General features: G+C 57.5%; 1 protein-coding gene across 1 annotated transcript in view; it reads left to right on the plus strand.

The window, feature by feature from the left end:
- HSF2BP (heat shock transcription factor 2 binding protein) overlaps nt 1–14,410 on the plus strand; it is an 87,363-nt gene that overhangs the window by 1,484 nt on the left and 71,469 nt on the right. Inside the window, exon 2 of the mRNA XM_004594158.2 lies at nt 551–701. Coding sequence (XP_004594215.2) covers nt 551–701 — 151 coding nt within the window. The remainder of the gene's footprint in view (nt 1–550; nt 702–14,410) is intronic.

The following is a 14,410-nucleotide window of genomic DNA, read 5'->3' on the forward strand; positions in this document are numbered from 1 at the left end:
TTGGCAGTGCACAAGGGAAAGCCCCCCGCGCCCCCGGCATGCTGCGCGCCCTGGGCGCCCCGTGAGCGCTGCTGCCCTCGGCCCGGCGTGCACGCCTTCCGCCTTTCACAGGATGGCTGCGGCCACGGGCGAGGTCAGTGAGGGGCCCCCGCGGGTGGGGTGTGCCCCGAAACCCGCTGTGTGTGTGTTGGGGGCAAGCTGTGTGGACACCCTGACCTCCGAAGGCTCTGGCCGCACTCTGTCTGCTTTCATGGGACCCTGACTGGGTGGGCAGCCGGGGGGTCGCCCGTGATGGGAGAGGGGGTGGGGGCGTTCGGGAGACCCTGTGTTTCGCCCCCTGGGGGGCTCCCTGTGGCCATGGGGGCGGGGAGCGGGTGGCCAGCAGGTGCCGGGGTCCCCCTTTCCCCCCACTGGCAAGGCGCTCGCTGCGTGCCCTGCCATCCCGGCCCACGCCCGCGCGTGTGTGCGTGGGGGGTTTTCTTTGCTGAGGCTGCCTGCTGTGGCCGGGTGCCCATGAGCAGAGGCGCTAGCCCGGCGCTGGTCCCTGTAGCCCGTGGGCGCCAAGGAGGAGTTCGTCACAGTCCGGAAGAAGGACCTGGAGCGCCTGACCACGGAGGTGATGCAGCTCCGCGACTTCCTGCCCAGGATCCTCCACGGCGACGTCCTGGAGAGCTTCCGGAAGCTCAAGCTCGCCGAGAAGAGTGAGTGTCCCCGCACTCCCCACAGGCGGGTGCCCGCGTGGGTGGGCGCCTGTCACCCCTTCCCTCCCCCGCGCTCCGGGAGGTCCCCCGAAGGCAGAAGGCTGCGTTGCCCAGGCCCTGCCCTGCTCCTCCGCACCCCGCGTCCCTGGCTGCAGGGGCTGGGAGTCCTCTCCTGTGGGGGTGCCTTCCTCTTCTCCCCAGCCCCCTGTCGGCATGTCTGGGGGTGCGGTTGTGGCCCCTGGCCCCTGCAGCTTGGGGCCCTCGGTGGGGGCTCCCTCCCACGGCTCCGCTGCCCTTGGGCGCCCCCCGGGAGCACCTGGGTGCCCGCAGCTCTGCGGTGGTCTCTGGCCCAGGCCTCTGCAGCCCCTCTCCCCCTCGTGGCAGGGTGACTGCAGCCTGATCAGTCCGAGGCCACATGTTGTAGGAACTGTGGGTGTCCCGCCTGGCAGTGGGGGAGGAAACCAAGTAGGGCCGAGTTGGAGGGGCGGCCAGTGGTCAGGCCTGTGGTGATGTGGCCCAAGCCGCATGGAAACCGCAGGGCACTGCGGGCCGGGAGCCCGGTGCTGGGTCATGGTGAGCCCCGTCCCCGGGGCTGAGTTCTGCTGGCGGGGGTGGTTGCCTCCTCCTTCCCGTGGGAGCCGGCAGGACTCCCAGAGCTGGGGTTCTCAAGGAGCTGCGGGGTCGCTGGGTCACCGTGGCGCTGTGTGGCTCGCGTGTGTCCTCGGTGGCATGTGTGTCCTGCCCCTCACCAGACAAGCTGGCAGACCGATCTCTGCCTTCTCAGAGCACACGTGTGCACTCTCACACCTGATGCACGAGAGCCGCCCCAGTCGGCACCTAGCCCTGGCCCGCCCTCCCGCCCGCACCTGCAGAGCCGCTCAGGGCAGGGCCGCACTCGGCGGTGACCCGTGTCCCTGCAGGTGCCGGCAGAGCCGCTCAGGGCAGGGCCGCACTCGGCGGTGACCCGTGTCCCTGCAGGTGCCGGCAGAGCCGCTCAGGGCAGGGCCGCACTCGGCGGTGACCCGTGTCCCTGCAGGTGCCGGCAGAGCCGCTCAGGGCAGGGCCGCACTCGGCGGTGACCCGTGTCCCTGCAGGTGCCGGCAGAGCCGCTCAGGGCAGGGCCGCACTGGGCGGTGACCCGTGTCCCTGCAGGTGCCGGCAGAGCCGCTCAGGGCAGGGCCGCACTCGGCGGTGACCTGCTTTGGTACTTCAGTCTGATGATGCCGTTTTCCCGGTAAAGCAGCAGCAGCTTTTCCCTGCTGTTGAATAACGACCTCCAAACACGGAACCCCACCAGACCCACTGCCACCTAAAAACCTAGAGAACACCATGCCTACCATGTCTTGCAAAGCTCTGTGTGGCTGGCCCTGGAGGCCTGGTCTCACAGCCCAGGGGTCCTGGAGCACGGTCCGCCTCAGCAGCCTTAGGGGAGTGGGGAGGGCAGAGGGCTGTTTCTGTCTGCACTGTGGCCTCTGGCTGGCTGCTTGGCCTAAAGCCCTATCCTGTTGTCCCTGCCTGCACTATGTTCCGAAGGGCAATGCTCACTGGTGAGGCTGAGCTGCAGGAAGTGTAGGGGGGAGAGGAGAAGGGACCCAAGTGGCCTGAGGTGGCTACAGGACGCCTTGCAGCGAACGCTGATTTGGGTGGCCACGGGGCCCCTGTGGCCTTGCCCAGAAGGGGCCTCCTTGGAGACCTGTCTCAGTGGCTGGCGAGGAAAGAGGGGAATCTCGGCTCCTGCCCATCTCTAAGGCCACTGCCTGGTGACCCCTGGGGCCTTCTGGGTTCGTTAAGGCCATTGGTTGGTGACCCCAGGGCCTTCTGGGTTGGAATCCCCTTCCCTCCCTAAGGATGCTGCCTGGTGACCCTCTGGGTCAGCCTCCCCACCCACCCCCACTGCTTGGGGCACACTCAGAGTTGCAGATCACAGAGCCGATCCAGGGTCAGCCCGCAACGGGCTGCCTGCTCTCCCGCCATCCTCGGCGCGGGCTGTTGCTGGCTTCTGTCCCTAGGAGTTGCTGCAGGCCGGCAGTCTGAGCAGCCTGGAGGTGGGAGAGGATGCAGGCAGGAAGGAGCAGAGAGGCAGTTCCTGACCCGGGCGTCTCCTTGGAGTGTCCGCACGGGCCTGTTCGGGCAGCTTGGAGGGTTAGGCCGGACGGTAGCCGGGGGAGGGCTCAGGCAGTGTGTGAGGCCGCGTGTCCCTCTGGGCAGCTGGGCAGGGGGTGTGATGGAGTGGCAAGACCCGGAGGAAGGGCGTTGGGCAGAGGGGCAGGAAGAGGCTAAGGTGCTGTGTGGACAGATTTGTGGGTGCTTCAGATTCGTGAAGGATTGAGAGTGCAGAGTGAGCAGCTTACAGCAAGCAAATCCTCGTGAATGGAGAGGAGAATCAGCTGGAAGTTAATGCTACGTGGGTGTGAGAGTGTGTTCATAGCGTCATGTCCAGGTGCCGGAGTCCAGCTCCAGCCTGGGTTTCGGAACTCGGGAAGGGTGCGTGGATGAGGCGCAGAAAGAAAGAGACGGACCACTAGGTTTCCATGACGATAGTGGACTATGCAATAAAGCCGTCCGCTTTATTTATACAGTCAGTCAAACTCTGGCTCAGACTTTTTACGTCATGATCAAATGGGTGTTACTAAAGATAATTCTGCCGTTTGTCTCACCTAAGGAAAGCTCAACCAGTAACACATACCTCTTGAATCAGCTAAGGGAGGAATGTGTCCGGAGGCAGGACCCAAAAGATCAAAGAGAGAAAGAAAGGGTTTCCCCGGCACCTGGGAAGTTAGCACCCTTGATTAGCATATCGTCAATGGGAGAGGAAAGGCTGTAAACAAGTCCCCACCACCTGAGGACAGAACACCTTTGATTAACATAGCAATGGTGGCAGCCGTAGCAGCAGTAGGTAAAAACCTTTATGCTAAAGGCGAATATCAGTAACATCAACTTCCAAGCTCGCACAGATACCCTACGTCAACTGTTAACTCCGCAGGGGCAGACAGTGCCTAGGCAGATCACTGAAAACTCAGTGGGGAAATCCGGTGTCCGGCAATGGAAAGCGGGCTGCATTCAGGTGATCAAAACAACGTCCCACCGGAGCCCTGCTCGGCGGGGAGTTCCTTTGCGGCCTTGCCTGCAATGGAAGCAATGTTTCTCACGCCTTCCTGTTTTTCTACATCCATCACACGGACCCCGGCATCCAGGGTAATGACTTAGTGTCAGTGCAGAGTGCTTTGGGAAGACCTGAGCCGTGCAGCCAGGCAGGTGGCTGGGTTCAGCAGAGCTTACCGCTGGGATGAGATGAGGTTTGTAAAGTGCCAGCCCCGGGCCCGGCTCGTGGGAGTCCTCAGTAACCCGACCCTGCCCGGGTGGGCAGGGGGTCTACTCCAGGCCACAGTGCAGCGGCCAGCTCCTGGCTTCCACACTGTCGCTCGCTGAATTTGGGCAGGTGGGCGAGGTTTGAAGGAGGCTGCTCACGTCTGAGTGGCAGTTCTGGTCTTTAGGAAGCCTGTGAGCCCCAGCTTTGTCATATGTTCTGTCTGTAAAGTGGGGTGTGTGTGAGGCGGCGGAACGTAAATACTCAGGTCACCCTCTCTCTTCTGGCTGCTTCTCGTGCTTTCTCATCCAACCCCAGGAAGGTGCTTACAGAATTGTCTTCAGCTACAGAATCCCACTTTAAGAAAATTACTTATGGTGTGTAATTTCATGTGTAAAGCAGATGGATTATCCATAGCATATGGGATTTTATATGTCAATAGAAACTGGAGTGGGCTGTAACTATATGTGAAGGTGTGTTTTCTGCAGATTTACCTTGAACATCCAGCTTTAGAACTTACAGACAGTACGTACGATGCAGATGATGAGGAGCCACAATGGGAAAGGTTCTCCAGTGCTGTCTTCGGGCTTTTCTTTTTTTTTTTTTTTTAGATTTATCTGTTTTCATTGCAAAGTCAGACATATATATGGAGATGAGGAGAGACAGAGAGGAAGATCCTCTATCCGACGACTCACTCCCCAAGTAACTGCAATGTGGCTGGAGCTGTGCTGATCCGAAGCCAGGAGCCAGGAACTCTTCCCGGTCTCCCATATAGGTGCATGGTCCCAAGATGCTGGGCTGTCCTCGACTGCTTTCCCAGGCCACAAGCAGGGAGCTGGATGGGAAGTGGAGCAGCCGGGACTAGAACCGGTGCCCATATGGGATCCCGGGGCGTTCAAGGTGAGGACTTTAGCCGCTAGGCCACGCCGCCGGGCCCTGGGGGCTCTTTTTAATTAAGCTGATTGCCAAGCTTGAATGGGCAGGATCATGTATTTTTGCTTTATGTGTAAATTAAGAGGATCTGTAAGAATTGGTGAGTGTGTTTCGCAGAAGGGGTAGAAAAACTGACCCGAGCTGAGGCCTCCTTGCCCAATGAGGCCTCATGGTCTGGCTCTGATGCTCCGACTGATGCCACTTTGACCTGGCTGTGGCCTGGCTGTGGCCTGGCTGTGGCCTGGCTGTGGCCTGGCTGTGGCCCGACTTCCTGATTGTAGCCAGGCTGCCCTGCTGTGGCCCAGCCGTCCGGTTGTAGCCTGGCTGTCCAGCTGTGGCCTGGCTGTCCGGTTGTGGCCTGGCTGTCCGGTTGTAGCCTGGCTGCCCAGCTGTGGCCTGGCTTCCGGTTGTAGCCTGGCTGCCCATCTGTGGCCTGGCTACCCGGTTGTAACCTGGCTGCCTGGCTTTGGCCCGGCTGCCAGGGTATAGCCTGACTGCCCAGCTATGGCTCAACTGCCTAGCTGTGGCCTGGGTGAGGTCCAGCTGTGTCCCAGCTGCCAGGTTGTGACCTGGGTGAGGCCCGGCTGTGGCCCAGTTGTGGCCAGGGTGTGGCCCAGTTGTGGCCAGGTTGTGGCCTGGGTGTGGCCCGGCTGTGGCAAGGTTGTGGCCCTGGTGAGGCCAGGTTGTGGCCCGGCTGCTGTGCACTCAGCCTCCTGGCAATTGGGTCACTTGCCTGTGTTGACATCAAACCCAGAATGCACTCTTGCAACTGACATAGATAGTGGAATCAAGTAATTTTAACACTTTATTTTTATTTTATACAGATTTATGTACTTATTTTGAGAGTCAGTGTCATGGAGGAAAAGATGGAAGGAGAGAGAGGATCTTCCATCTACTGGCCTGCCCGGATGGCCACATGGCCAGGGCTGGTGCACATTAGGCCAGAGGCTTTCTTCAGGTCTCCCATGTGGGAGTAGGGGAGTAAGCCACCTTCCCGGCTTTCCCCAGGCCACTGGCAGAGTGCTACACGGGAAGGGGAGCCCGTTTGGGAAGCTAGTACGGCAGTCAGTGCCTTTTACCCCTGAAACCACAGTGCTGGCCCAAGTATTTTTCATGTTTTCACATTTATTTTTATTGGAAGGGCATATTTACAGAATGAGAAGGGGAGACAGAGGAAGATCTTCTATCTGCGGTTCACTCCCCAAGTGGCCGCAATGACTGGAGCTGTGCCAACCCAAAACCAGCAGCCCAGAGCCTCTTCTGGGTCTCCCACGCGGGTGCAGGGTCCCAAGGCTTTGGGCCATCCTCGACTGCTCTCCCAGGCCACAGGCAGGGAGCTGGATGGGAAGTGGAGCAGCCATGACTTGAACCAGTGCCCATGTGGCATCTTGGTGCTCTCAAGAGGAGGATTTAGCCGCTGGGCCCTAAAGATTTATTTTTAAAAGGCAGTTACAGAGGGAGAGAAAGGGAGAGTCGGAGATCTTCCGTCTGCTCCCCAAATGGCCGTAACAGTCAGGGCTGGCAGAAGCCAGGATCCTGAAATTCCATTGAGTTCTCCCATGTGAGTAGCAGTGGTGCCACCTGCCTCTGCTTTCCTGGGCATTTTAACAGGATGCTGGATTGTAAGTGGAGCATCTGGGACTTGAATCAGCACTCGGATGTGGGATACCAGCTTTGCAAATGGTGACTTAACACACAGTACCATAGTGCTGGCTCCAATTTGGCTATTTTTAAGTTTTGATTTTATTTTTTTGAGTTATTTACTTTTATTGAAAAGTCAGATATACAGAAAGGAGGAAAGACAGAGAGGAAGATCTTCTGTCCTATGATTCACTCCCCAAGTGACCAAAACGGCCGGTGCTGTGCCAATCTGAAACCAGGAGCCAGGAGCTGCTTCCAGGTCTCCCACACAAGTGCAGGATCCCAAGGCTTTGGGCCATCCTCGACTGCTTTCCCAGGCCACAAGCAGGATGTTGGATGGGAAGCATGGCTTCTGGGATTAGAACCGGTACCCATATAGGATCCCGGCATGTTCAAGACAAGGACTTTAGCCTCTAGGCCACCATGCTGGGCCCTAAGTTTTGATGTTCTAACGGAATTTTCTTTACATACATTCTGGAATATATACGTGTGTGTGTATACATATACAAAGATTTATTTTATTGGGGAGTCAGATTTACAGAGAGGAAAAAAGATCTTCCCTCTGCTGATTCACTCCCCATGTCAGCTGAGCCAATCAGAAACCAGGAGCCAGGAGCTCTTAAGGTCTCCCACACGGGTGCAGCGTCCCAAAGCTTTGGGCCATCCTTGACTGCTTTTCCAGTCCACAAGCAGGGAGTTGGAAGGGAAGTGGGGCTACTGGGATTAGAACTGATGCCCAAATGGGATCCCAGTGTGTGCAAGATGAGTATTCCAGCCACTAGGTTACTGTGCCGGGCCCAGAACATGTTATTTAGTTATTTATTGATTGATTGATTTTATTGGAAAAGCAGCTGTACAGAGAGGAGGAGAGACAGAGGAAGATCTTCTGTCCGATGGTTCACTCTTCAAGCTGCTGCAACGGCCGGTGCTGTGCCAGTCCGAAACCAGGAGCCCAGAGCCTCTTTCCGGGTCTCCCACGCAGGTGCAGGGTCCCAAGGCTTTGGGCCGTCCTCGACTGCTTTCCCAGGCCACAAGCAGGGAGCTGGATGGGAAGTGGAGCTGCCGGGATTAGAACTGGCGCTCATATGGGATCCTGGTGCATGCAAGGCTAGGACCTTAACCATTATGCTATCGTGTTGGGCCCAGAACATGTTATTTTAAAGTCTGGTTGTGGAGATCCATTGCCCGAGTCACTTTTGGATGTTTTGTTTTTTTGAGAGGGTGGGGGCAAAGCAAGGTTGATGAAAAGCCAGAGCCGCCACAGCAGGGAGGCTGACTCCTCAGTCCAGCTCAGGAGCAGGGCATGCGAAGGCCAGGATGGTGAGCTTGTCTGGTTTGCTCAGGATGCGAGCCATCGGAGAGAGTGATTGGTAACGGCAATCACTCCCTCCTCCTGGCTCTCCCCATCTAAGACTAGGAAGTCCAGAGGGGCACTGACACTTTGCTTGTGTCAAGGCAGCTTCTGGGGTGAGGCAGGCAGCCTGCTCACTTTCAGAGGGCCCAGCAGGGGCCTGACCTTAATTGCCTGTGAGCCCATCTGTCACACCCCCGCCTTGTCCAGAAGGCTGCACCCCTACTGCTGCTAGGGGTGGGGGGTGACTTGCTGCTGGAAGGGGGCATTCTTGGCAGGCTGGTCTGAGCTCCCTGGTGGGATGGCGGTTTCCTTGGGGTGTTGTCTGAGGAGCCTCCTGGGGTCTGATGGCGCTCGTTCAGTCCTGGGGAGCACAGAGTGAGAGCAGTCCCCTTGCTCCCAGCCAGCCTCTTCTCCCCGAGAGTTCTGGCCGCCCGGCCGCGAGCCGCAGCGCCGGAGACGCCGCTTAGGGCTGTACGGGCAAAAAGATGGTCAGGGATGTAAACAGTTTGGCCAAAGTAAGTAAGACCAGAGCTGTGGACTTCATCTAATCGGTTTTAAAGTTAACCCTGTTGAGACTCAGATTTTTAAAGCAGTTAAACTTCGTAAATTATGGCAACAGGAAACACGTGAAATTTTCCCTGAGGTGATAAAATTGTGTTACCTAGGTCAGAAAACACAGAAGGACCTCAATTGAAAAATTACCATGTGATATAAGAAGAACATAGATTAAAAAATATTTACTTATGATTTTTTTGGAATGGCAGAGTTACAGAGAAAAGGAGAGATAGAAAGATCTTCCATCCTCTGGTTCACTTGCTGAATTGCAACAGCTGGAGCTGACTTGATCCAAAGCCAGGAGCTGCTTCTGGGTCTCCCACGTGGGTGCAGGGTCCCAAGGACTGGATCCATGCTCCACTGCTTTCCCAGGCCACAAGCAGGGAGCTGAATGGGAAGTGGAGCAGCCAGGACTTGAACTGTGCCGCTGTGGGATGCTGGCACAGAAGCTTAGCCCCCTACATCATTGCACCAGTCCTAACTACTACCAAATATCAGATCATTTCAAACACAGCTCAGAGTCTGGGTGACACGTCCAGCTTGGGTGGTCCTGACATGCCCTGTGGGGTCCCTGAGAGGAGACGCGCCATGCTCCAGTGGACAGAGAAACCTGCTTCCTTTGTGTGGAGGCGGCCCTCCCTGGGCTCCAGGTGCTGACCTGCTGCTCACAGGAGCCTTGAGCAGAGTCTGGAGCCCCTTTGCCCAGCAGAAATGACTGACCCAGAGTTCTAGTTCTTGGCCTTCAGGGTGCTCCCATCTCCAGTGGTCTCGCCACAGGGCCTTTCTCTGGGGGTCCCTTGATAGTCCTTGGTGAGGCACCTGGGAGGTCCCCTGGGGGATTTTGCTGGGACTGAAGTGTCGTCAGGAGGGTACCCCTTCCTCTTACATTCCTGCTCTGCTGTTGGGTCCCTTCCTGGGCTGTTAGGAGAGGTCGTGGGGGCCTGTAAGTGGTGGCCCCACTGCCAATGTCTAGGGCTGCCTGGGTTAGGAATCTTTTAAAGCTACATGTCCTTCTGTTGGCATTTATTTAAAGACTTGCTCAGATGCTCTGAGAAGGTGGGGGAGCCTGCTGTGAGCCCCAGTCTGCCTGGAAGGAGTCAGCACTAAAGGTTGTGACAAAAGGCACTTTGTCCCACGTGGGCCAGCTATGTCTTCCAGCCTGGAGTGGGCCAGCTGGTGGTACAGGGAAGAATGAGGCATTTTGCTTTCAGCTCTGGAGGTCAAGTGCACCTATGAGATGTATTTGTGACCAGTTCCCTTTGCTGGTGACATGCCATATCTGGACCTCTGGCAGGCTCAAATATGTACTATCGCTATGTTCTCCTGTGTAACCCCATCTGAGGGCACCCCAAGAGGGCACCTGTCTAACCCAGGATAGGTAATTTTCAAAACAGCCGGGTTCTTTCCTTCTTGGCCTGGACGTGGTCCAGGATGTGCGTCCCTTTGCTGCCTACGTGGGGAGAAACATACACACCTCTTCCCCTTGAGGCCTGTTCAGGGCCTGATGTTCACAGTGAGTCAGAGGACCCGTCCTGGCTGCTGCTGAGGGTGGCAGGTGGGCAGAGAGGAGTAGAGAAACTGCATGCTGAGCTTCCTCTGCAGTCTGGGCAAGGTGGGAAGGACCTGGCCGGGGAGGCCCCCCAAGGAGGGGGTGCAGAGAACCTGCGGGGGAGCCGTGTGCACGAGCTTGGCTCACCCAGGGACTCTACACTGAGGGAGTCCTGCCTGGGAGGGGTGACTGAGCGCTGGCCTGGACGGGCCACCCTGGGACCAGGGGTTTGAGTTTGTAGGAGCTGTGGTCTGGTGCGGTGAGGAGAGTGACAAGCAGAAGACGGCAGCCGGCTGGGTGAGGGGCGCGCCCTGCAGCAGGCAGAGTCCGTCTGATCTCTGAGCAAGAACGAGTGTGCCTTCAGCCCCACCCCTGATGGGGTTTCAGAGTTTGGCATCTGGTCACGGGGCCTTCGGGAACCAGTGGAATGTGGTGGTGGGCTGGGCCTGTCTGCCACAGGAAACTATGGGCTGGGATCCACTTCTGGAGCCGAGTTAATATGCGTGGAGTGGGAGGGTCTCTGGAATCTGGCGGGCACTGTCAACTTGCTTGCCCGGAAGACATGAGCAAGGCAAGATTTCATTAAAAATCAGAAGCCTCCTGCTGCAGCAAGAGGGTGCAGGGCAGCAGACCCTGTGTCTGGTCCTCTGTGGGGTCTCTGGTGTGGGTAGACTCGATCACTCTTTTTATTAACATATTTTAAGACAATCAGTGTACTTATCTGTGTACAGAGAGGAAAAAAAGACGCGTGAGAAAGTGCCTCCGGATGTGCCCACAACTGGGCCTGGCCGCGTCCGGCCCCAGCTCCCAGGCGGCAGGGGCTCAGCCTCAGGCCGCTGGGCTCGGAGAGGAGCCGGGCTGTGAGCCTGGCTGCCTGGTCTCACGTGGGCGTCCCGAGTGTCTCGATCGGCTCTCCGCCCCACACGGCCTGGCCTTTGGCTTCCCTGCCCGTGGGCTTGGCCTTTGGGAGGGGAGCGGCACGCTGGGTCTCTGAGCCGGCTGCCTGATCGGCCCTCAGTAACTCGGGCAGTGGAGGGTCGCTGTTTAGGGTCAGCCTTCCTGCTTATTCACTGGTCGCTTCATCTCTTGGGTCCCCAGCGTTCCAAGTGGAAGTTTTTCTGTTTTTGTTGGCTGGGTTCTTAGATTGTTATATAGTGTGGTATTACAGCAGAAGACAGGCCCTGGGGATGTTTCAGATAACTCTACGTCAGAGTGTGGCACCTGACCCCCGAAGGGCTTCTTTCAGAAGGAGACGCTGTGCGGGGCACTGCAGGGTCACGTGCCAAGGGCCAGTGTGTGGGTAGACTGAGTAAGGGCGTGCCAGTGTCTGCCTGCCTGAGGCTGGTGTTTGTGTCATGCTGCCCGTGGACACCGTCTGCGAGTAAAGGGCCAGGGGTCGCCCATTGATGAACGTCTCAGAAGTGTGGGTGTGGGCATTCCTTACGTCTTTACTCAGGCAACATTTTGTAAATCTGAAGTGATCTCCAAGCAAAATGGTTGAAAACCACAGTGTGAAGTGGAAACCCAGATCAGGAAATCGCAGACGTGGAATGATGGAACGTATACACAGGATCTTGCCAGGAACTGGGAAACTCCAACATGATCTCCAGTTTCGGGGAAGGGGGCATTTTGAGGTGAATTTCCTGGGGGGGGAATGAATGAACAGAGAGGGGCTCTGACCTCCACGGCAGAGAGTGAGCGTGGCTGAGAGGGCTGGGTTGGACCCAGCATTCACTGTGGCCCAGATGTGAGTGGGGTGGAGTGTGTCTGCCCACACTGTGGCAGGGCACAAGGCATGCAGAGAGGGCCCCCAGGTGGGGATGGGGTCGGGGCAGCACACAGAGCAAAGTGCCCGTTGGATGGCAAGGGAGGATTGGGGGGCCACGGCTGCCTGTGGGCTTGGAGGAGCAGCTGGGGTCACCGCCTGGGGAGAGGTGATGGACAGCACCGATAGCCCTGTCTTGTCCTGGCCAGTTGCCTGCAGGCCCTGCCACCCTCTGTCCAGCAGGAGGCCGCAGGATGGCGCCAGTTGCTGCTGATGTGGGTGTCAACCTTTTGGGACACAAAGCAGGGTACAGAGTGTGGGGAGTGTCCACAGCGCAAGGCCGTATCGAGATGGGCAGAGGGAACGGACTGAGACACGGGAGCGGGGTGCTCGGTGTCTCAGGGTCCACCTGTGTTTCCTTTGTGTGTGGCCGCACCGCTGTGTGGGAGATGGCTGTGCTGTGGGGTGCTTCTGCAGGATCCATTGTGGCCTTTTGCACGTCCTGCGGTGTGGCTAGTGGATGAATCAGGTGGACGTGTGGTACGTCCTGGCACTATGGGCGCTGTGGGCGTGAAGAGGGTGAGCTGTGACGCTTCCCTTGGCTGCCCCAGGCCGGAGCCGTGCTCGGAGGGGGAATTTGGTGACGCAGGCCAGGGCAGACGTGCTGGCAGAGCCGGTAGCCGCTGAATCCCCGTTAGTCACACACTTGCCTGTCTTGCAAAGAGTCCTCCAGTGGGCTTGGCAGCCGATTCTTCTCAGGAAGTAAAATGTCATCTGTGTCCTGACTGCAGCTTCTCTTCTCCCCTGTGGTTTCGTTTAGAATCTGGACAGCTAGTGAAAGTAGAGTTTGGCCGACTTAGGAGGGCGGCTAGGACTTCAGTGCACTCATGCTGTTTAACTTAAAACAAAAGGCCCTGGATTGTCTTGGTTTTCTGTAAAGTGCTGTTTCTTTTCTTTGTAAAGATTTATTTATTTGAAAGCCGAATGACGGGGAGGGAGAGGATGACACAGAGATGGTGCATCTTGGGTTCACTGCCCAGGCCTGCAGCAGCCAGGGCTGGAGTGGGTTCCCTCACGAGGGGAGCAGGGCTCCCAGCGCTTTGGCCATCCTTCTAGCCACCTGAGCTGGGAGCTGGATGGGAAGTGGGGCAGCTGGGCCTTGAGCCAGTGTTCTGAGAGGACTGCTGGTGTTGATGGCAACCTGACGTGCAGGCCGCAGCACTGGCATTTCTGGCACCCTGGGGATCACTGAGTTGGCAGGTGCGCCTGACCCCGAGCACTTCCTGACTGTGTGGTCAGCACCGTCCTGCAGAGGGGTCACGTGGGGAAGAACGAGGTGCTGTGGGGTGTGTGGTTTCCCTGGTGGAAGGTAGTTCAGTTGGCAGACAGAGTCCATGACTGGAAGTCCCCTGTGAGTTTTTCTTATGGGTGTGGGCCTTGCATTGTTTGTGGGGTTCTGTGGGTGAGTGGATGGCCTCGTGATAGGGACATGTGGGTGCAGGGTGCCCTTGTGTGTCAGGGGCCTGTGGTTGTGGCAGTGGCCTCCCACATCCGGAAGACTTGGGGAAACATCAGCTTTGGAGCCAGTTAGAGCCAGTTAGAGAGCCTCCTGGGCAGCAGAGGTTTAGCCAGGCCCAGAGACGGGAAAGTCCATGTGTCGGGCCAGGAGAGGACTCCTGGTTTGCTTTGCTGCAAAGTCCTGCTCCGCAGTGAACTAGCCTGCTGTGCTGAATTTCTTGTGGACTCTGCAGCTCGTGCTCCTTCTGTCTGTCAGGGCTTGTTGGTGGCGCCGAGGGTCTCCGAGTGAGCCCTGTGAGCCCTGAGACGCTGACTGGGAGAGGGTGTCATGTAGAGTCACCCTGGACATGGCACTGTGTTCTGTGGGTTAAGAGGGTCGTGCCAACTGACATGGGGGATCCCGTGCAGGACTAACTGTCATCTACGTGGAAGTGAAATGTGACCCCAGCAAGTTGTAGAATAATCTGTGGTGCATGCTTCCCCAGAGAGCAAGTGACTGAAGCGGAAATAGGGTCTTTGGAGGGAATGGAGCCCACGTGAGGTCATGAGGGTGGCCACAGTCCTCCAGGAGGGGGCACTTCTGCATGTCGACACAGATAGACAGTGGGAGGAGACGTGGAGAACGAGAAGGGGGCAGGGCTTGAGGGACGCTGCCACACAGCAGGAGGGGAGAGGTGTGGAGGGCCCCGGGCGGAGCCTTGAGGTGTTGAGTCTGTGGCTTCAGGCCTGTTCCCAGCCATCTGTGTCCTGGCTGCTCCACTTCCAATCCAGTTCCCTGCTAGAGGCCTAGGAAGAGCAGCAGAGCGTGGTCCAAGTCCCGGGCCCCGCACCCACGTGGGAGACCCGGAGGAAACCCTGGCTCCTGGCTTCGTAGCTCCACTCCGGCCGTTGTGGCCATGGATGGAAGGCATCTCTCGCTTTGCTTCTCTCTTGTAGCTCTGCCTTTCAAATACAATAAAAATACATCTTTTTTGTAACCGAATTTTTTATTGAATTCTTGATAATGATTGAGTTTCTTCATTTTAAAAATAGCCTGAGTAATTTGTTCATTACAGAGCATTTTTGAGGACTGAGATTGCAGATTAGC

Source organism: Ochotona princeps, chromosome 3 (assembly GCF_030435755.1).
Source record: "Ochotona princeps isolate mOchPri1 chromosome 3, mOchPri1.hap1, whole genome shotgun sequence".
Lineage (NCBI taxonomy): Eukaryota > Metazoa > Chordata > Mammalia > Lagomorpha > Ochotonidae > Ochotona > Ochotona princeps.